Source organism: Tiliqua scincoides, chromosome 1, assembly GCF_035046505.1.
Source record: "Tiliqua scincoides isolate rTilSci1 chromosome 1, rTilSci1.hap2, whole genome shotgun sequence".
Lineage (NCBI taxonomy): Eukaryota > Metazoa > Chordata > Lepidosauria > Squamata > Scincidae > Tiliqua > Tiliqua scincoides.
This window is the reverse complement of record NC_089821.1, coordinates 296051684-296072532: the sequence shown is the minus strand read 5'-3', so window position 1 is coordinate 296072532 and position 20849 is coordinate 296051684. Positions and strand designations below refer to the sequence as shown.

Below are 20849 nucleotides of genomic sequence, written 5' to 3'. Positions count from 1 at the left end.
ACCATCTAAAACCAAAATGAATATCCCAAACTAAAGTCTTTATGTACACATGAGGTGCCTTAATACCAAATTAGGCCATTGGGTAACCTAGTTCAGGATCATTTCAACTTACTAGCAGCAGCTTCCCAGCTTTTCAGAAAGGGGTAATTCCCACCTTACCTGGAGATGTTGGGGATTGAACATGAAACCTTCTGTATGCAAAACTTTATGATTAATGATTACACCTCCCCTTATGTTTACATCTTCCCTTATGATTAAAGAGCATCATGAAGGAGAACTTTTAATAAGTTCAGCAATTTTCTGTTCTCTGGATCAACCCACCCCAAATGCTAAGCAAAGCGAGGAATATGTAACCAACTTCTTGAATGGAAACCTGAATTGATCAGTTCTGCCATACATCCCTTGCAACAATGGCATCATTGATGCTAAGGCATACTTTGTCGGTTTCTACCCATACAAGCTGCTAGAGATCCCTGTTTGGCTGTACAGGTTGTATGATCTGAACTGAGCTCTTCTTATTCCTCAGCCCCTTACTCTCTCTGATTGGTGGCAACAACAGGTGCTGTGTACACAGCATGCAGTTCCTCAGCATCTGCAGAATTGGAGTCTTGCAGGATATAGGGCAGAAGTGGCCAAACTTGCTTAACATACCAACCACATACAAAAAACTTCAGATATTTGAGAGCCACAGGATTTAAGATGCATTTAATTTCTTAAATATATTTATTCACCATGTGCATTAAATTTATGTTTTAATCCAGTTTATATCTGGCAAATAATCATAAAGCTTGAAAATTTCTTATTTCCCTTTTATATGAATTAGGATGCAAAAAGGAGCTCCACCAACCTATTTCCACGAGCCACACATTATGCATCAAAGACTCACATGTGGCACACAAGCACAATCACTAGTATAGGTCTTTTCTCCAGATTGGAAGAGGACAACCCCCAATAGTCCTCCTGGGCAAGAAATTGTAAATAATTCAGGTCAAACCTCTCCTCTTTTACACTGCCTTGGATACATAGGGGTGAATGTTGCAGTGTGCAGTGAATTAATCCTAAAAAGATGGGTGCTGGAGCTCAAGCATGCTCAAAACCACACAATCTGACCCAGAGGTTCTGCTCTTCAAGCCCAGTTGCATTGAGACAAGCAATCTCTGCTTGGTAAATACACTCTGCAGACACTCTGCTTGGTAAATACACTCTGGTAAAAGGCACTCTGTCTTTTATTGTGATTTCTTTCTTTGTCCCAGGACTGACCCCTGCCACTAAGCGTGAATTTGCAGGGCAGAGAGTACAGGTGCCAGGTCTAAATCCTGACTGTGAAGCAGAGTCTAGCCTTTTTAAAAGAGAAGAGAACTTGCCCTACTGCTGGTGCTGGCTGGGGCCTTGTTTTAATTTCATGTGTGTTTTCTGTGGTTTACAACTCTTCGTTCAGCTATCAAACATTTAATAGGAAACAGAGGGCCATATTCTCAGTGGGTATAGATCGTCATTTGGTAGCATTACAAGCGCTTTGGAAACGAAGTCTGCTCTTGGCTCTGAAATGGTTTGAGCACTGAAAGTTCTTGCCTCCCCACTTCCTCCAGGTCCTTCTTAGCATCTCTCCCATCACACACAGTTCATACCCTCCAACAATTTGGACTGGGGAAGGTTACCCACCTAAAGCTTCACTCATTGCTGATCCAGACCTGGTCTACACTTGAAGCAGAATGCTATGGGAATGAGGTAGTAGAGTTCTAAGGTAGTGGAATGGTCTGTATCACTGAAGACTGCAGGTGGGGAGAGAGAGCATTTTTAATACACTTCTTGCTGATAAAAAGAAACCAGAGACCAGCACAATAGCTGGACTAGAAACTCTCTCCCTGATGTGCAATATTTACTTGCAGGGAGTTGCTTTGACATGGGGGAGGGTTCAAAACTGCCGCCCAACCAGGGTGACCAGATGTCATCATTGCAAAAGAGGACAAGACACCCCAAAATGTAGGACATCCAAGAAAAATGTAGGAAATGACAAAATAAAAGCTAAACACACTCATGTATTGATTTTATGTGGTTAATTTAAGCACTATATTACTTATTAGATTTAAAAATATATATTACATATAATTCATCAATTGCAAGAAAGCTATGCGCTGCCTGCAGGGGTCCACTCACAGGGAAATGGAGGACATTTAAGTTCTTTTTCAGAACCCAAGGCTAAATAAGAGGACATATCCTGGAAAAAGAGGACTTCTGGTCACCCTGGCCCCAACATGTAGTCAGAAATGAAACAGTATCACCTTGTTTTCCTGCATGTGAAGACCTGGCATTTTTGGTGCATTTTGCAATCCCTAATTTTTTCCCCCAGTATGAGAAACTGGTTGGGGAGAAAGCAACTGGCTGAATTCTCCATTCCACATTGATGCTTTATGTTAGCAGGTTGTGAGAGATACTTGTAAATGTGCTATGCTAAACCACAGTATCAGCTTGTGATCAAGCAGTCTGACAACATCTTGTCACCACTGAATTCCAGGCTAGCAAAAATAGTTGTCGTGGATTGAATATGTTCACACATGTAGTTAGGAGACTTACCAGGTATAAAGGTCTAAATCCCACTTGGCCACACATTTATGTCCCTTTTTTGTCCTATAATTCAGGAGACTGTAGCTGAAGAAGAAGGCACGAGCTACCTCCAACTCATGAAGGACTTTGGGTTGTGGTTACAAGGAGAAAATGCCAAATTGTCCAAAATTCTTGCAGTGACACCATCCAATAGTGAAGAACTTAGAGCAAGACACAGCAAGCTAGAGGTTTGTTCCACTCTATGTCATCAATGCTTTATTTTTATACAGTAAGATTAAGTGTACACCTGATGTGGCCAAAGGACACCACTCTACCCACCCTGATTGGCCGCAGAGGTTTTCAGGCCCAGGGCATCTCCCCCAGCTGCCAACAGGTACAGAGACGGGACAATGGAACTGCTGGGATGCTAAGGTGACCAAACCCTGCCCCATCCCTTCACCAGCTCTTGCAAGTCCTGGGGTACTTCTCCAGCACATGCATGGCCAGCCATTCCAGAATAAAGGGACAGATGGGGAATCCTGAGGAGAAGAATTCACAATGGATGGCTGTCAGTTTGGGAAAGCTGCAGTCAAGGGTACAGAGGAGAAGGAGGGAAAGTGAACCTCCCCTCCTGTTCTGAGGCCTGGGAAGGATCATCACATTAATTCAAAATGGGAAAAGAATATAAAACTCACCATATGAAGGACAGTTCTCAGCTAAGCCTAACAATGGAAAAATGACGGAAATATCACCATTTGGTAATTTTTCTTTCTGATTGAAATTATTCGTGCAACCTGTTCTGTGCCAGGATTAAAACTGTGAACATTGGAAGCTGGTCACGAAGAAAAGATTATAATATATTCCCCAACTCCCTCAGCGTTGGCGTGGCAGAACATTGATTGATGTCCCCCTTCCTTCCAGGAGCTTCACTGTCGTGTCCCTGAGGGTCAGTGTCATTTTGAAGATCTCCTGCGCCTTCAGCCTGCTTTCAGGAACTCTGACGAACTGGAGGAGTTGCGTTACCGATGGATGCTCTACAAGTCTAAACTGAATGATTCCAGCAGTTCCTTGGTAAGTCTTGTGATCTGAGTATGGGTCGTAATAGAGGGATTCTGAGTTGTTTTGATTACCCAACCAAGTATCTGGGTGTTTTGTCTGCAGTCAGATAGTTAGGCATTGAGCATGAGCATAAATACCAAACTACTCATAGCTATACTTGGTTAGAGAGAATTGGTCCCTCCAGTGTCAATGGCCAGGTCAAAATGTTTAAAGCAGTATACCACACAGTTCTAAAGGAATATTCTGATCTTTCTGTTGATGCCCATCCTTCAGGATTTAAGGTACTACAGCAGTAAATGACCAGCCTGTTCAGTAAATGTATAGTCATGTCAAGTCCAAGTATGATTCCACTGTAGTATACACTGTATGCATAGCCTTTGCCTTAGTGTGGTTTTGCCTCCAGTTCCCTGAGCAAGGGGCATGAGAGGCAAGCAGGAGTGTGAGCCTGACTTAATGAATTCTGTCTTACAAGGCCATTCCCCCCTCTCCCAACTATGCTCATTAGTCCTGGAGCTTGGGTAAGAAAAATGGTTGGGAATGGATTTCTAGGGAAGAATCTGTCTATGTGGGAATTTGTATTTGGGAACACCATCACCTCCTCCCTACTTCACAAATTACAAGGCAGTCACAAAAGTCAGAAAATTGTGCTACGTTGTGACCCCCTTGGATTGCCTCATTCCAAGCAATAGCTATATTTTTTCTAAGGAGAAGGCTTGTGAATTTCTGAAATCAGAACTAGATATTCCCAGTAGTATAGCTAAGGCATATGGCACCTGGGGACATAAAATTGTTTAACATTCCCCCATATTTTTAACATCCGCAGTCACATTTGGGAGGTGGTCTGAGGTGTGGGGAGGCTGCACGCAGTTTCCCCTTGCCTCAGAAGGCCTTTTGGAGACCTTAGAAAGATCCTTCCAGTTTCTGGCCTCAGAAGACCACTTTTTCAATTTGGGTCTGCCATCAGGGGTACGAATTGGCACCCCCTCTAGCTGTGGTACTCGGGGCAATGCAACAACCCCCCTGTCCCCCTAAACTACGCCACATTCCTGGAGTCACATTCCTGGAGTCATATGGCTTCCTCCCAAAACACATCTTCTCCTCCATTTTCCTCCTGATAACATGGGGTGAAGCAAAATGTGATGTTCTTGCACTCCATTTTGTTTGACTGTGCTGTTAAGGGAAAGAGGAAGCCATTGGGCTGTTTTCAGTGGCTGGCTCTGTGTCTCTGGTACAATCTAGATCTAATCTTTGATCTTCCACAGTTGGAAGCTAAACTATATCACTCATTTAACATAAGAACATAAGAACAGCCCCACTGGATCAGGCCATAGGCCCATCTAGTCCAGCTTCCTGTATCTCACAGCAGCCCACCAAATGCCCCAGGGAGCACACCAGATAACAAGAAGACCTGCAAGGCCTCCTGGGAATTGTAGTTTAAGAACATAAGAACAGCCCCACTGGATCAGGCCATAGGCCCATCTAGTCCTGCTTCCTGTGTCTCACAGTGGTCCACCAATTTGATTTTCCTCTTCTTGATACTGTAAATTGCAAATGCAACCACACAACGTTCTGTTGTATTTTACTTGGCGGGGAGGCTTCTAATAAGAAAATGCCAGAAAAATATGACTGAACCAAGCCTCAAAGTTGTTCTGTGGTTTGCTTTTGCCCAGGTAGCTCTTGCAAAAGCTACAGTTAGTCAGTAGGTGTCAGTAAAACCATAGGTATTTCTGTTGTAACCCTGCACCCTACCTAAATTGTTAAGAAACAAAATCCCATTTGGAATTCAAACTGGGTGTATGCCATAAAGCTTATTAAATACAAATCACCTGCTGCTTTAGCCTGTCCAGATGACGAGAAATTTTAACACAATAGCACTCCCCCCCCCCCCGCAAAATAAACACTGGCTTACAGGTTCCAGTGGGATTCAATGATTCATGCTTCTTTAAACAAACCCAAAAAACTCTTTTGTCTTTGTAAACAGATGACAAGTTCTTTGGAAGAGCCAGTCACATTCCGAAAGGTAGAGTATGTTGTTGGTTGTTTTTTTTTTAAAGATTATTGCATATGTTACAGATTTTAATGTATTTTCTTAAAAGAAAAAAGAATATGGGTGTATAATTGTTCTTTCAGATGTTTTAAAACGGAGACTCAATTGTTTGATAATGAAAGGAAGTCTATTTCATTGTGGAATTTATCAAAATTGTCACACCAGCGCAGCACTGTTATATGACCATCACTGCATAGCCTTGTAGCTTTACCTTCCCCTAAATCCGGGGGAGGGGGGGTGAAGAGAAGTATATGCATTAATAATTTGGGAATACAATGAAAGATCTTTGCTTGATAAAGTCCAAAGAAAAGGGGGGAGAAGAAAGCACACAACAAAATGAAGGTTTAAAAAGTCTAAATTACATCTAGATTTTAAAAATCTAAAATCATTTTGGAGTTGCATGTACTGTAGAGGACAGTTCAGTCTCTGTGACCATGCCCAGGATTCAGACCTGCTGCAGGCCTCCCACGTCATGCATTCCAATCAGCTGCCCTGTGCCAAGAGGCACTGTCGATGAGCCAGAACCTTCTTTTGAATATCAAGCAACCTTTCCCTGAGGTGTGTGTTGAGATTCCAGTGGCTTCAGCAGCCCACTCACTTACACACTTAGCTTCAGCCTTCACAGTCTTCATACTGGTTGGTACTCAGTCAACTGGTAAACTGAGTAAACAGGTAAACGGGCTAGTACTCAGCAAACTGGTTGGTACTCAGCAGCCATGTTTCCTGCTCTGTCCTCAGCCTCGCCTCTCCTGCTGTCACATTCATACTTGGTTACATGGCTCAGTTAGCTTGTTCTTCGGTTACTGCCCAGTTATTGGGCAGCTATGACCCCAAATTATTATTAATAATTATCATTGACAGTATTTATATACAACCTTTCAAAAAAAAAAGTTCAGAAAGTGGTTTTTTTTCCCACAGAGAAAATCAAATAACTAAATGGCTCCCTATTCCCAAAGTGCTTACAATCTAAAAAGATGCAGAAGAACACCAGCAATAGCCACTAGAAAAGACACTGTGCTGGGGAGAAGGACAGTCATTCCCTTACCCTACTAAATATAAGAGGAACACCACTTGAAAAAGTGCCTCTTTGCCCAGTTAGCAGGGGTAGAGTCTAGAAAAGTGATTTTTCAACCACTTTGCCATGGCACACTGGTGTGCCGTGGATGGTCTGCAGGTGTGCCATGGGACATTGAGGGGGGGGTCATTTATTAGTAGGGTGTTTGGGGGATTTGAGCTCCCTACCAGCAGTATGGTGTGCCTTGTCAATGGTCAAAAAACTGATGGTGTGCCTTGACAATTTTAGCGCCTTGTCGGTGTGCCATGAGATGAAAGAGATTGAAAATCACTGCTCTAGAAGGATGGCAAAGCTGATTTTAGTTGCTTGGTCAGGGGCTATATCCAAGTAATTCACCACATAGAAGTGTCTGTAGTTGCTGACCATCTAATTTAGTTGCCGGACTAAATTATAAACATAGGGCCCATCCTCAGCTGGCCCAGAGGGTGCAGTGCAAATGATGCAGCCTCTGCTGTATGCTATGTGCCGGCCAGGAACCAAACAGCCCAGGAGAGGTAAGGTCATTTTTTACTTACTTCCTTATAGGCCACCTGGATCTTCTGAATGGGTCTTCTTAGACCTATGCCAGCTCTTTGGCTGGTGTAAGTCTGAATTGCCTCTGGGGATGGGTCCAGGCTAGGAAAAAAAGAATAGCATTGGTGTTTGTGACTGCCACTGAGATCCACTCCCTTCCTGCCCCTGAACTGTCCCTGAACCACACTCACCACCAACATACCTGCTCTGGTGGAGCTCTTTGGCCCACCACTGCCAGTGTGGGGTTTTCCAGCTCTTGCACTGTCGTTAGCAAGCAAAATGACAAATAGCATTGGGCAACAGCAGACTGCAGATGGATGGCAAGGCTGATTTTAATTGCTTGGTCAGAGGCTATAGCCAAATATTTCACCACGAAGTTACAGGCATCACCATATGGTAAGACCATACAGTAAGACCAATGGACTGTTGTTCTTCTGAATCCATGTTAATGTATTTCAGAACATTTTACAGGAACCCTTCCTTTCTGTTTTACTAGACCTGGTAATTCCCAAGGCTACTTTCCAACTTCCTTTCCACTCACACAGGCTAGTCTTCTTTAAATCCAAGACTGGATTTTTTTGTTCATACCCAACAGGCTGAATTTTCTGAAACAGTTTCAGAAACTGAACTTTGAAAACCATTTCAGAAAAAAGTTCTATTTTCCTTTTCATCACTTCAAATGCTTTCTGTGAGCTGGCTTGGAAAGCAGCTTTCTGGGTTAAAATGGTTTAAATTGTGAAATTCTCGGATTCGTTTATAGTCTTGCTTTGAGAAATGGAACCATTTCTCAGAAATGCTTCCCACGGTATTGCAGGAAACCCTCGAGTATTTCTGGGGAGAAGGTTCTTGTTTTTCCATTCATTTTAATAGGGAAAGAATCAGCTCCCCCAAACATTTCCCAGAACTCTTTGTTTATGTATGATTTTGCAACTACCACTGCATGCCAGCAAACTTGCAAGGGTGAAGTTCAAGTCTGTAGAGACATGTTCCCTACCCATCCTAAGAACTGTGATGCTGATATACTGTATTCAGCCAGTGGCTTTCAAACTTTTTGCCTTCAGGGAACATTTTCTGCCTGTTGAAGAATTCCTATGTATTGCAGAGGATTCAGGGCATCTTCCGGGGCGCACTGTCATGTCCCAAGGGTCAGGCTCTTTGGATTTCATTATCTGCCTGTGTGAAGTATCATGCACTCTAGATCAGGGGTGCCAAACTCATTTCATACAGAGGGCCACATAGCATTCATGAAGTCTGCTGAGGGCTGGAAGTGAGGTCATTAGGCAAGAAGTGATCTCATTGAACTGGTCATAACCAAAAATAAACACTTTTTTCTCACTTAGGAACACATTAGCTGCAAATGACAGAAGAGAAAATATACAAATCTTGTTCATATTTCAAGATATGGGAGATCCCAATTTTCATGTGGACTGCCCTTTCAGCAGTAACACCTCAGCACTACTCAGCAGCTGAAAGCCTGAGTGCTGCATGAAAAGCTTCCGTGGGCCACACCTGGCCCCCGGGCCTTATGTTTGACACCCCTGCTCTAGATGATGCTCAGTTTTCTCCAGCATCTGCCCAGAGAGATAAGTTGCAGCAGAGATACTGGTTTTCAGAGAAGAAGTGCTAATCTTGTTATTGAGGACCCTGATAAACTGTCAAGGCTTCCTAGGACATAAGAATGGCCAAGCAAACCAATGGTCCATCTAGTCTTTGATTATTTTAGACATTTCTGCCTGTCTTGATCTAGTCTAGCATCTTGCTTCTCATGGCAGCCAGCCAAAGGCCTCTGGGAAACTGACAAGCTCTGCCCTCCGATCCCTTGCATGTCATGGCACTGGCTAGGAAAGCTTTCTAGGATTTCAGATGGGCGTCTTTCCTAGGTCTACTTGAAATGCCAGAGGTTGAAACTAGGACTTTCTGCATAGACAGCAGGTGCTCTCCCACTGAGCTGCAACCCCATTCCCCAGGGCCAAAACAAGCAGAGAATATGCAAGTGTATAATGTGACCCATGAACAGGCAGCTGGAAGATTGAAAGAGAGAAAAGTTACCGCACTGCATTCTGTGGCTTTCCAGAACATTGACAGTGATGGAATAGCTTATTGGCTCCTAGCATATTTCAGAGCATTATAAAAGCAAATATTAAAAAATAATGATGATAAATGCTGCTTCAAAGGTTGGTTTCCAAGTCACTGAAAGTATTGCAGGAGCCCACTTAGCTTCAACTGCAGAACCAAAGCAGGTTATTTATGAGCTTCAGTAGTTCTGTTTGATTTATTTTCTGCAGTGCTCAACCCAATTAAAGCTCCTTGCTGTGCAAATGATTCCAGCTTCATTGTTTGCACAAACAAAATAATTAGGATTTATTAAATCCACGACTGCCTAATTGCACCCCCTTTGAGACAATGTGGGATATAATCTCATGGCGCAAACGGATGGAAAAGATGTGCAATTTAATCTAATTTGGAAGCCTTCATTGATCTTCAGTCCTAATCAGTTCAGCCGTCCAGGAAGTCAGAAACAATGACTTTTCCATTCACTCCGTATCTGGAAGGAACATTCCGTTCATTCCCCCAGCATACAGTCTCCCAAGAGCTAAGGAAGGAATACACTCACTGCAATGCATTTAAGACGTGTCCAGATAGAGAAATGGGGCTGAAAAGGGACCATTCTCAGTGCTCTCAATTTATCATTTATATAGGACCATCAAAAGGAAATCTTTCTTTACCCAGCATGTAATTATTCTGCGGAACCCCTTGCCACAGGATGTGGTGATGGTATCTGACTCAGATACCTTTCAGAGGAGATTGGACTGATCAACAGAGAAAAAGTCCATCACAAGTTACAAGGCATGGTTTGTACAGGCCAGGGCCTCTGAGAGGAATTGTATCAGGGGGTACAAAGTTTCTTTTGTGTCCCTTCCCAAAGGGGGAGGGGGCAATGGGAGCAGGCAGATTGTGTTAGGGAGAGTCATGGATGCATTCGACAGTCCTGGAACGTGCTGGAATCCCTAGCATATATGCACTGCTGAAACAGAGACGCCTGCGTTGGCTCGGTCATGTCGTGAGAATGGATGATGGGCGGATCCCAAAGGATCTCCTCTATGGAGAACTCGTGCAAGAAAAGCGCCCTACAGGTAGACCACAGCTGCGATACAAGGACATCTGCAAGAGGGATTTGAAGGCCTTAGGAGTGGACCTCAACAGGTGGGAAACCCTGGCCTCTGAGCGGCCCGCTTGGAGGCAGGCTGTGCAGCATGTCCTCTCCCAGTTTGAAGAGACACTTGGCCAACAGTCTGAGGCTAAGAGGCAAAGAAGGAAGGCCCATAGCCAGGGAGACAGACCAGGGTCAGACTGCACTTGCTCCCAGTGTGGAAGGGATTGTCACTCCTGAATCGGCCTTTTCAGCCACACTAGACGCTGTTCCATAGTCTTTCGAGACTGAAGGTTGCCAACTAAGACGCTGTTCCAGAACCACCTTTCAGAGCGCGATACCATAGTCTTTCGAGACTGAAGGTTGCCAATACCAATACTACTCGGTGTGTATGGCTTGCTGCAGCCGTTGCCACTTCATGCCTCTGGTTGTGCCCCCAGCATCATGTGCAGGAAGTGAGTTTGAGTGAAATTGGAAAGCACAAGACCCCAAGAATTTTCTGGGCTCCCTCCTTTGTCGCCTGAGCCCCCTTTCTGACGCTGGGCTCGGGTACAAATTACCCTCTTTACCCCCCTCTCCTAGGCCCAGGTAAAGGCAACCTCCTGGTTTTAGAAGTTTACCTCAGAATGTCAGATGCAAGAGAGTGGAAACAGGAGGCAAGTATCTTGTTGTCTCATGTGCTCCTTGAGGCATCTAGTGGGCCACTGTGATGTACAGGAAGCTGGACTAGATGGGTCTTTGGCCTGATTCAGCAGGGCTCTTTTTACGTTTTTTTTGTTCTTAATATTCATGTCACTTGACAAAGAATGAGACGGCAGGTCCCTGCCCTGAGGGGCTTACAGTCTAGATACGCAACTGAAACAACAGCAAAAGGAGAGGGAAGTAGAGGCGCAACAGTGCACACATTTGCTTGGAGACAGTTCTGGGTCCAATCCATGGAGTCTCTGTGTAAAAGGATCTCAGAAAGCTCGGTTTGGAAAGACCCATGCTTGAGACTCCCAGAGAGCCACCACCAGAGCAAGGAGACAGTGCTGGACTAGATGGACCAATGGTCTGATGGAGTGTGGAACTTGTGTATGTTCATCCCTCCGACATATGTTCTTGCAGTGTGGCAGAAGATTTGTCTGTGGTGGATCATGGACATCATTGGAGCACCTCAAGTTCTTGCCTTCCCACACAACTACATAGTTTTGCACAGTCGGGTGTTGTCAGTCAAGATTTTGCTCAATATTTCTGGCAGGGCAAGCATGGAGAGTGCTGACTGTAGAGAACTATGTTGGTAGCTTTCAAAATAACATGATGTCCAATCCTTCAGTGTCTGTTATCAAAACCATTTTTCACAATCTGTTTGGGGAAAGAGTTTTTACTGCTCATCAGACATAGTACACCCAACCAATTCCACGGGAGCCACAGTGCCTCAGAAGGAGTAAAGAATGAATGTGAGTGGGCACAGTTATGCTTCCACTGCAGTCTTTTGATTGAGCCTCATGGCACTCCTACAAGTGTAAATTCTTATATGCAACCAGAGTTGCAGCTTCCTGCCAGAAGGAGGCTCAGGAGATTCCATCCCTTCTCACTTTCTAGAGAAGTTAATAGCACTCTTTCCAGACAGCTTTTGCCAGGAATGGGGGCCAAACCAGTTCAGCACCAATGACATCAAATGACATATATGCGGTTGGTCTCGTTTTATGTTCACAACAAACCAATGAGGTGGGTTACGCTGAGTTTAATGACTTACTAAGGCGTTTCTTGAGTGAGCATAGATCTGAACTCAGATCTTCTCTGACCATGAGAAGAGTCCTGCTGAATCAGACCAATAGTCCACCAAGATTAGTGCTTCTCAAAGTGTGGTCCATGGACCCGTGCCAGTCCACAAGGCTTTGGCTGCCAGTCTGCGGTGTAGCTCTTGCTGTTTCCAGCAACTCAAGGGCATCCAGAGAGAGCAGAGCTGTGAAGTTTCGCAAGACTTGGATGTTGTCTCTTGGGATTGGCAGGGACAACTTATAAGAAGGGGGAATGGGGCAGGGGGCATTAGATTCAGGTTAAAGAGGTGCAGGAGGTCGAGGCAAGGAAAGTGAGAAGATCAGAAACAGGGCAAGGACAAGGAAGGACATGGGAGAGAGAAATATTGATACAAGGGAGCCTGAGCCATACAGGAGGCATAAAAGGAGGAATACAGGGGAATGCAGTCAGGAGTATAAGGGGATCCTAGAAGGAGAAGAGGCAGAAGACAGGAATGAGCCAAGGATGACCAGAATGAGAGAGCTGATGTACTATGTGCCTAAGCAAATATATGGTACTGGTCCCTGATGCATGGGGGGGGGGGGGGAATTGCCTGTCTACCGAATCAGGTATTTTGAGAGGTAGTGTCATACTGGTCAAACAGAGGCCTCTGGGAAGTCCACAAGCAGGCCATGAGGGCAGTAGCCTTCTCCCACTACTCCCTATGGCACATGCTATTCAGTGGCTTACACCGCAACAGAGCAAAATAGATGAGAGTTGTTCTTCTGTGTTTCTGAGGTAGAAAAGTCCAATCTAGGTGTGTTTCAGCAGGTTGTTTTCAAGAGTGCTAATCAGCTGCTTAAAGGGAAAAAAATCCTACGCATTTCCCACTGCTGCGCTCACCAGGATTAAGAGAGACGCTCTTCTTGGCTCTATTGATTGCTGTTTTATGCTCTCCGGAAATGAGAGCATATCATTTTGATCATGCCTGAAGTCACAAGCCCATGTGCTTCCCACTCCTTGATTGTGCACAGACATCAGAAAATGCCAAGTTTGTAACAACCTGGGCATTTCCATGGCAACCAGCTGAGTCATTAATGAAATGACAGCCTCTGCTGCATGATCAGGCAAAAACAAGGGGAAGGGGTGGGAGGCAAAGCTTTGAAGGAACATTGAATGTACATGACTTCCCTTAGTTGTTGGCCTCAAAGGCTAGGAGAGACACCTTATAATGGACAATGATGTGGCATGTGCCCCACTTTCCCAAATAGTGAGAAGTTTCATGGGCAGCACTACCTGCACTTGGTTGTCTTTGGAGAAGAGACCACTGGAGACCGATGGTATTTTTGTGCTGTCTCCACAAATATACACAAGAAGAACCATCTGCTGGATCAAAGGCCTAACTAGTCCAACTTCCAGTTTCTCACAGACTAGATGTCTGTGAGACATCTCACCTTATCTCACAGACTTATCTATGCCAACTAGCTGTCTCTGGGTAGTCCACAAGTAGGAGATGAAGTATTGCCCCATGACACTCTCCTGCTGTTGATCACTTGCACTCTGCCTCTGGACCTGGAGGTAGCATGTAACTATCATGACTGTAGCCACTGACAGACATCTCCCATAAACATAGCCAATCATTTTGTATAGTCGTGTGGGGTCCTGGCTTGAGGGGGACCCTCATATTTGCGAGAGGCAGCAGCGGGGCACTGGAGCTTCTGTCTCCCAGAGCAACGGCCCAGCCACTGGGGCCTCTGCAGAGAGTGTGGGGGAAAGGGGTTGCATCACCTGGGCCCTTCTACCCCAGCTGCTAGGGCTTTTTTGGCTCCTAGCCAATCTTGTTTCATGGGCAGGCTGGGTTCTGATCCCTCCAGCTGCCTAACCTAGACTGCCTTCATCCTTGGCCCAACTGGGCTTTATGCTCCTGACCAGCCCCTCCAGGCCCCGCCCCTTCCTCCATGGGAGGGTTAAAAGGCTGAATGGCCCCTCCCTGCTTGTGATAGCCAAAAGGCTGGAGCCTGGTGTTTCTTGCTCTCCAGGTTGGTACTCCTCCTCCTGCTTCTGGCCTTGGAGCCTGTCTCCTTCATGCCTTGAGCTCCCCTCTCACCCTGCAAGCCTGTTCCCTCCAGGTTTCCCACAGGTAAGTCAGGGGTACCCTGACAAGTCATTTGGTGGTTATCACCATACCTAGTGGCTCAAGATCCATAAATTAATTGTGTGCTGTCTAGAAAACCTGTAGCACATAGGTGATGACAAGCAGCTTGTGTGCCTAGCTGGCAGTACATCCATCCTCTGACATCAGTTTCTCAAAGGCACCCCATGATGTGCCCTCAGCTTTGGCCAGCCATTACATCCAGAACTGGGTTGCCCAGCTTGTTACCAAAAAGGCATTTCAATATGTCTGCTAACTTACAGACTGTTTTGAGTTCTGTCTCATAGAACCCCTGTGGACTAGGTCATTGTTATCCCCATTTTACAGATTTGTGAGAAAGACTGAAAGATCATGACTTGCTCCTAAAACACATCATGAGTCCAAAGCAGAGGTAAGGGTTTGAACCCAAGACCATGATCAAGTCTATCTGCCATGTTAACGTTAAAAACAGATTGCTAGCCCAATTCTAGGCATGTCTACTCAGAAGTAAATCCCATTGTGCTCATTGAGACTTACTCCTAGGAAAGTATGTGTAGGAGTGCATCCTTACGCATGGTGAAACTAGTCCTGTGAATGCCTCTGCACCTGTTTAGATAAGAAGCATCTATGTTTAGACATCTAAACATCTATCTATTTAGATAAGCAACATCTATGTTACTTTTGGCCCACTTTTTAATCCTGTTGGACTCCCAAGGCAGAGTAACATTAAAAGGTTTTAACAGCAGAAATAAAGAATTTAAAAGTAGAGACCACATGAAGGAAAAAGCCTGCATTAAAGCAAGGGTCAGCTTTGGAATCAGTGTTCAAATGCGCTAAGCACACATGTTAAGGTGTCCCCAAGAGATGGTTTAATTTAGGCACCCAGTCTTTCCATCATTTCATCCTGAGTCAAAGAAACACACATGGGACACGATTCCCAAAATAACTTGCTCTTTTCAGTGCCTGGGAACATTTTGGTTCTCTGCTATGGGCACAGCTTACCTTCGGAAGGCAAGAACTATACTGTAACCTGCTAGTCTTTGAGATGTGACTACCCCTGGGGGCTGGGGGATAAGAATAGGCCCTCAGTTTGGCTGTACTTGTCGTAAGAGGCGACTAAACAGCCACCAGGTAGATGGGACTCATTAGCCTGGGAAGGCAGCTCATCTGAGAGAAGGAAAACTCTGATCCCAAACCTCCACTGCCTTGTGGCTACATCCAGTTATGGAAAAGGCTTCAGGAGTCAACCTTGAGGGAAAATCCAGAGCTGGAGTCCCTGAGGCAGTTCATGGCTGAACACAGTCACGTTCTGCAAACTCCTGCGACACCACTGGCACCAACCGTATTGGCTACTGCCTTTCCATTGGACCATTCCAGCAACGTGGAGAGGGGGGATTTGCTGCATGGGTAGCAGTCTATCCTCCATACCTACTTTACCCAGGCTTCGCACACTGGAGAGGACACTCTGTTCCAGAACCACTATTCAGAGCGCGATACCATAGTCTTCCAAGACCGAAGGAAGGATGCCAACTTTCCTTAACTTTCCAGGAAAGTCTGGCCAATTCCAAGCACACACCATCCTGGTCTTCCAGCCTTTAGGAATCCCAGCAGTCATGAGCTAGGAACCCAGTTCTCTCTGTATGCCACAGATGACCCAGCTGGTCCTTCTAGCTAAGAAACCCTTCTATGCAAGAGCTTGAACAGTGGTTAGGAGGTCATTTCACAAGCGATTTGATGAATGTTACTTTAAGGTTGCACCAAAAAACAGAACCCAAGAGTCTTGCAGTTAAAGCCCCAACTTCCCAAACTGTACTACTAATGCAAGTTTTAAAGACTTGTGTGCTTCTACAGCAGAAAAAAATAGAATAAATTTGAAAACCTGTATCCAATATCCTAATGCCCCATTTTGTCCTTGACATGCCCTCATCACAAAATAGCTGTCACGGGTTTGAATAGATCCACTGGGGACCATGTGGAAATGGAGAAGGGCCAGTAAAACCTTCTTTTACCTCCCTCTCCACTGCCACATGGTCTCTGTAGGGCCACAGGGTGCAGCAGAGCCCATGCCAGCATTGTTGCACCCTACAGGCAGCATTTAGTTAAGATTGGGCTGTAAGACCCGGCAATCTCATGAAGCGCACCATGGTTACGTTTAATGCGGCTAGACAGATTGTTATTCTCTGACACTGTGCTGCTCTCGTTCTTTGCTTTTCTGGTGTTCTCAGAATGGCAGAGGAAAACCATACATGTGTGTAAGGCTAGAATCTGGCTCCGGTCGCACTGCTTTCCCTTGCCCGTATTCTAACGAGCCATCGCTGAACTGCAGGCGTTGTTGTAAAAGGCCCTCCTCTACACCGAACTCAGATTTCACCATCTGCTCCACTTCCCTTTTTATTCTCTGGCATCTTGTAAAATATGAGCCTTGTACAGGAAATAATTAAAAGGAGCGGGCTTCGGTTGTACAGGGGGGATGTTCGGCTGCCCTTCTGCTCTGCAGAGATTAAACCGCAAAGGCCCACGACCTGCTTCAGATGCTGAAGAAGCTGGTATGGGGAGCGTGCCTTCATCTCAGCAAGCGTAGACAAGATTTTTTCCCTGGAGAAGGAGTGTGGAGCTCTCACTTTGCTGCAACCAAACAGCAACCCAGATTAGCAGCTACCAACTGCTCATCTGGCACGTAAACCATTTGGAAAACTTGTAACACATCCTTGGCAATTTCTGAAAGAATACGGAAAGCAACTGTGTTCTCCCTCAAGTAAGCTGAAGTCGAGAAACTGTCTGGAAAAATTCCTTTATAACACCGAGTCTCTTCTTAGAGAAGCAGCAACCAGCAAATTGCTGTGCATAGAGTGATCCACTCTCTTGGCTCGAAGAAGCCCTTTTTATGGTACCGTGAAATCTCAGCTCACACCATCAAGAGCGTGAATCAGGCTGCCATGGAGCAGGCACAGCCTGTCTGTACCACAGGAAGGGCTGTAGCTCAATGGTAGAGTGTATGTTTTGCATGCAGAAAGTCCCTGGTATCTCTGGGAAGGGCTGGGATGCCCAAATGCACAATGTGGTGCAGTCTCAGTCATTGCAAAGTCAACAGAGGGCAGTGGCATACCCAGGGTATTTGACACCAGGGGCAAGCTGCTAGAAGCCACAGTAGACCTGGCCTCAAGATCCCCCTCAATAGATGCCAGGGCTGTGAGCCACTTGAAGCAAAGAGTCCTGGGGGAGGTTCCTCAAGATTCCTGGGGGAGGCCAAGTCAACCAGCTGCTCAGTGGCACATTTGACACCCCAGATATATTTGACACACAGGGTGGACCACCTGCCCTGCTCTTGGTATGCCACTGAAAGAGGATACTTTCAGGCAGGGCATACTATTCCATATACATACTTTATACATACTTATAAGTATACATACATACTTTCAGTGCAGCATACATAATATAATGGTTTGTTAACATGGTCATAATAATAAAAATAATAACTCAGTATTTATATACCACCTTTCTGGTCATCGGATTACTCCTCTGACTTTATTCAAGGCAGTTTACATAGGCAGGCGTTTCTAAATCCCTCAAGGGGATTTTTACAATCATAGAGGTTCTTTCTTTCAAGAACCGACAGCAGTTCAGAATGGATCTTCCTGGTTTGGTCTCATGAGATGGATGTGCTTTCCCACATGTGCTTTCCCTGTGGTTAATCTGTCACATTTCTTAATGAGGAATATCCATTAATTATTAAAAGTAGGCCTAGCAGCACAATAACCAAAGGTGTGGGCAATTGTTAACGTTCCTGTTCTGTCTTTCGGGGGAAGCACATGTTGAGATGCTTCAGACCACGAAAGAAACAGGAAAGGTGGGTAGAATGGAGTGTGGAGGAATCAGTGGCCAAAAAAAACAAACTCTGGATGACATCTTTGAGAGACTTGACTTGAAGATTGGTTTGCAGCTGCCTGCAAGAATTTGGAAAGCACAAGAGCCGGCAGCCAGGATGACGACTGCTCTATAAAGGGAAACATCTGGAGAAATGGCAGTTCTGTTAGATTGTCTCTTGGGATTTATGTTCAGCCTGCCTACGTAAACCGCCTTGAGCCTATTGAGAAAGGCAGTGTATAAAAATAACGCAGAGCTGGGAGGATTCAATCATGCTTCAGTCTCTCCTTTCCACACCTGATTCTGAGACCCTGGATAATGTCGCTTCCTTTTTATCTGGGGTAATTGCCAGGCAGAGCCCTGGGACTCTGGGCAGTGTGTGAGGAAAAGACTGATGTTTATGTTGTGTTGTCTTTGTCTATTTTTGTTCTGTTTTGTTCTTTCTCTGTATTTTATGCCAATAAAGGTCTTACTGAACTGAACTGATCTTAATAAATCATAAAAGTGGGAAGGAACAGCTATTGTGTCCCCAAAACATGCAATTGCTGCTGCCTTGTTGATGTTGCAGTTCCACAGGGCGCTACCAATGGGAAAGCCATCCCTGGTTGGCACTACGAAGGGCCCATCTGGAAGCGTCCTGAATGGGCCTGAACTGTCCCACCAGGAAATTCCTTTGTGTTCTCTAAGCCTCCCCCAAAGCAAAGCCTCCCCCAAAGCCTCCCCCAAAGCAAAGCCTCCCCCAAAGCCCCTCCAGGGCTCTGCCTGGAGAAAGCCTGATTGTTTTCTGAGTAGTCTTAGAGCAAGCCTAACCCTTCATGCATCATTTAAACCAGGGATGTCAAACATACGGCCCGTGGGCCGGATGCAACCCATGGATGCCCTTTATCTCAGGCTCTCCCAGCACCACCATCAGTTGCTCTCAGCTGCTGAGCTGTGCTGAGGTGTCACTGAGCAACCTGCGTGATAATTGGGCTCTCCCGAATCTTGAAAATCTGATCAAGATTTGCATATTTTCTCTTCTGTCATTTGTAGCTATGAGTTCCTAAGTAAGAAAGAAGTACTTATTTCTGGTCATCAGCTGCTAAATGACATCACATGCTGCTTAATGACATCGCTTCCGGCCCTCAACAGGCATCACGAATGCTGTTGACCTGCTGTATGAAAAGAGTTGGACACCTCTGATGTAATCCATTCCTTGTTGCATCTTTCAGGGACGACCGGCGGGGGTGTGTTCTTTCCTACGCCGTGTATGCTGTGCAGCGCTACCCCTGCAGCTGCTGCTCCTGCTCCTGCTGCTTCTTGCCTTTCTACTTCCTCTCGTGGAGGAGACGCACAGTTGCAAGCTCGCCAACAATTTTGCACGTTCCTTCAACTTGATGCTGAGATACAAAGGCCCACCGCCAACTTAAAGCTTCTACGCATGCAGGTGCAGCTGAGGTGACAGATTGAATGATCTAAGTGGCTATCCTTTGGCGTGTATCATCTACTGGAATCCAAATCAGCTAGTAAGGGACCCATATAAACTGGAAATTTGGATAATGCACTATATATGTCCATATATGCTCCGTCTGTAGAAATGAAGTATTCCTATTTAGAACTAAAAGTTTATTTTTTAACCATGTGACTATATTTATACTGTATATATGTTGAATTTTTATACATTTGTCTCAAAGAAAGATGTCCTGAAATCACTCTAATCCTGCCCACTTTTATTATTGCCGTTATTGTTTATGTCTTTGTTAAACAATTGAAACTTAAACTAAGGCTGCAATCCTATGCCCATTTACCTGGGAGTAAGCCATATTGAATAAAATGGGACTTACTTCTGAGCAGACATGCACAGGGAGTGGCTGTGAGTCTTGTCGTGCAAAAAGTTTGCAGTAAGGGCATAATTACAGGCATGTGCCGTTTAACAACCTTCCGCTTAATGATGGACCACATATACAACAGAGGTAAACGTACAGCAAAGAGGCTCTTAATGAGGCGGTCGGGTCTCCCATAGCCTGCAGCAAAGCATCTGTTTACACAACAAAGAGGCTCTTAATGCAAAGAAGAGGCCATCTATCTATATTAGCCTGTGCAGCCAGCTTGTGTCTGACAGGGAGAGTCTGTTTACACAAGAAAGACACTAGATTGGGCTGAATGTTCACTTAATGACCTAATAACAACGGGGAATATCCCCCTCATTAAGCGGCACATGCCTATCGATGTGACAGTCAGTGTGGGGTTGGTTGAAAACAAAAGAAGGCCTCCAGGATTGGGCTAAAGTTGTACCAGCTCTAGTATCTTGCTCCCCTCAGTGGCCAACTAGATGCCTCAGGGAAATCCACAAGCAGGGCATGAAAACAATAGTTGTCTCCTGCTACTGCTGCCCAGCAGTTGGTAGCCACAGGTATACTGCCTCTGAATATGGAGGCTCTGTATCCACATCACGACTGGTAACCCTTGAAAGACTCTCCTTCATGAATCTGTCTAATCTCCTTTTAAAGTGATCTAAGCTAGTGGGCATGACCAGGTCCTGTTACAGCGAATTCTTCAGAGTAACAAAACACTGTGTAAAGTATTTCCTCTTGTCTGTTCTGAATCTGCCTCAGTCAATTTAACTGGATGACCCTAAGCTTTAGTATTGTGAGTGTGTGCTTGTGAGACAAAGTTCTCTCTATCCACTGTTCCACATTGTGCATAATTTGTCCCATCTCTGGGACATACATTGAGTTCCCCCTCCTCTGTCCATAACATTTCG

General features: G+C 45.2%; 1 protein-coding gene and 1 long non-coding RNA gene across 2 annotated transcripts in view; one reads left to right on the top strand and one right to left on the bottom strand.

Annotated features, from left to right (window-relative positions):
- The window catches only part of SYNE3 (spectrin repeat containing nuclear envelope family member 3), a 92206-nt gene extending 71932 nt beyond the window's left edge, over positions 1-20274 (top strand). Inside the window, exons 16-19 of the mRNA XM_066628665.1 lie at positions 2640-2792; positions 3466-3615; positions 5585-5623; positions 19318-20274. Of these exons, the coding sequence (XP_066484762.1) occupies positions 2640-2792; positions 3466-3615; positions 5585-5623; positions 19318-19515 (540 nt within the window). The 3' untranslated portion in view covers positions 19516-20274. The remainder of the gene's footprint in view (positions 1-2639; positions 2793-3465; positions 3616-5584; positions 5624-19317) is intronic.
- Positions 1-20849, bottom strand: part of LOC136651923 (uncharacterized) — a 64414-nt gene that overhangs the window by 4417 nt on the left and 39148 nt on the right. The window contains exon 2 of the long non-coding RNA XR_010794550.1: positions 7241-7340. This is a non-coding gene — a long non-coding RNA (uncharacterized lncRNA). The remainder of the gene's footprint in view (positions 1-7240; positions 7341-20849) is intronic.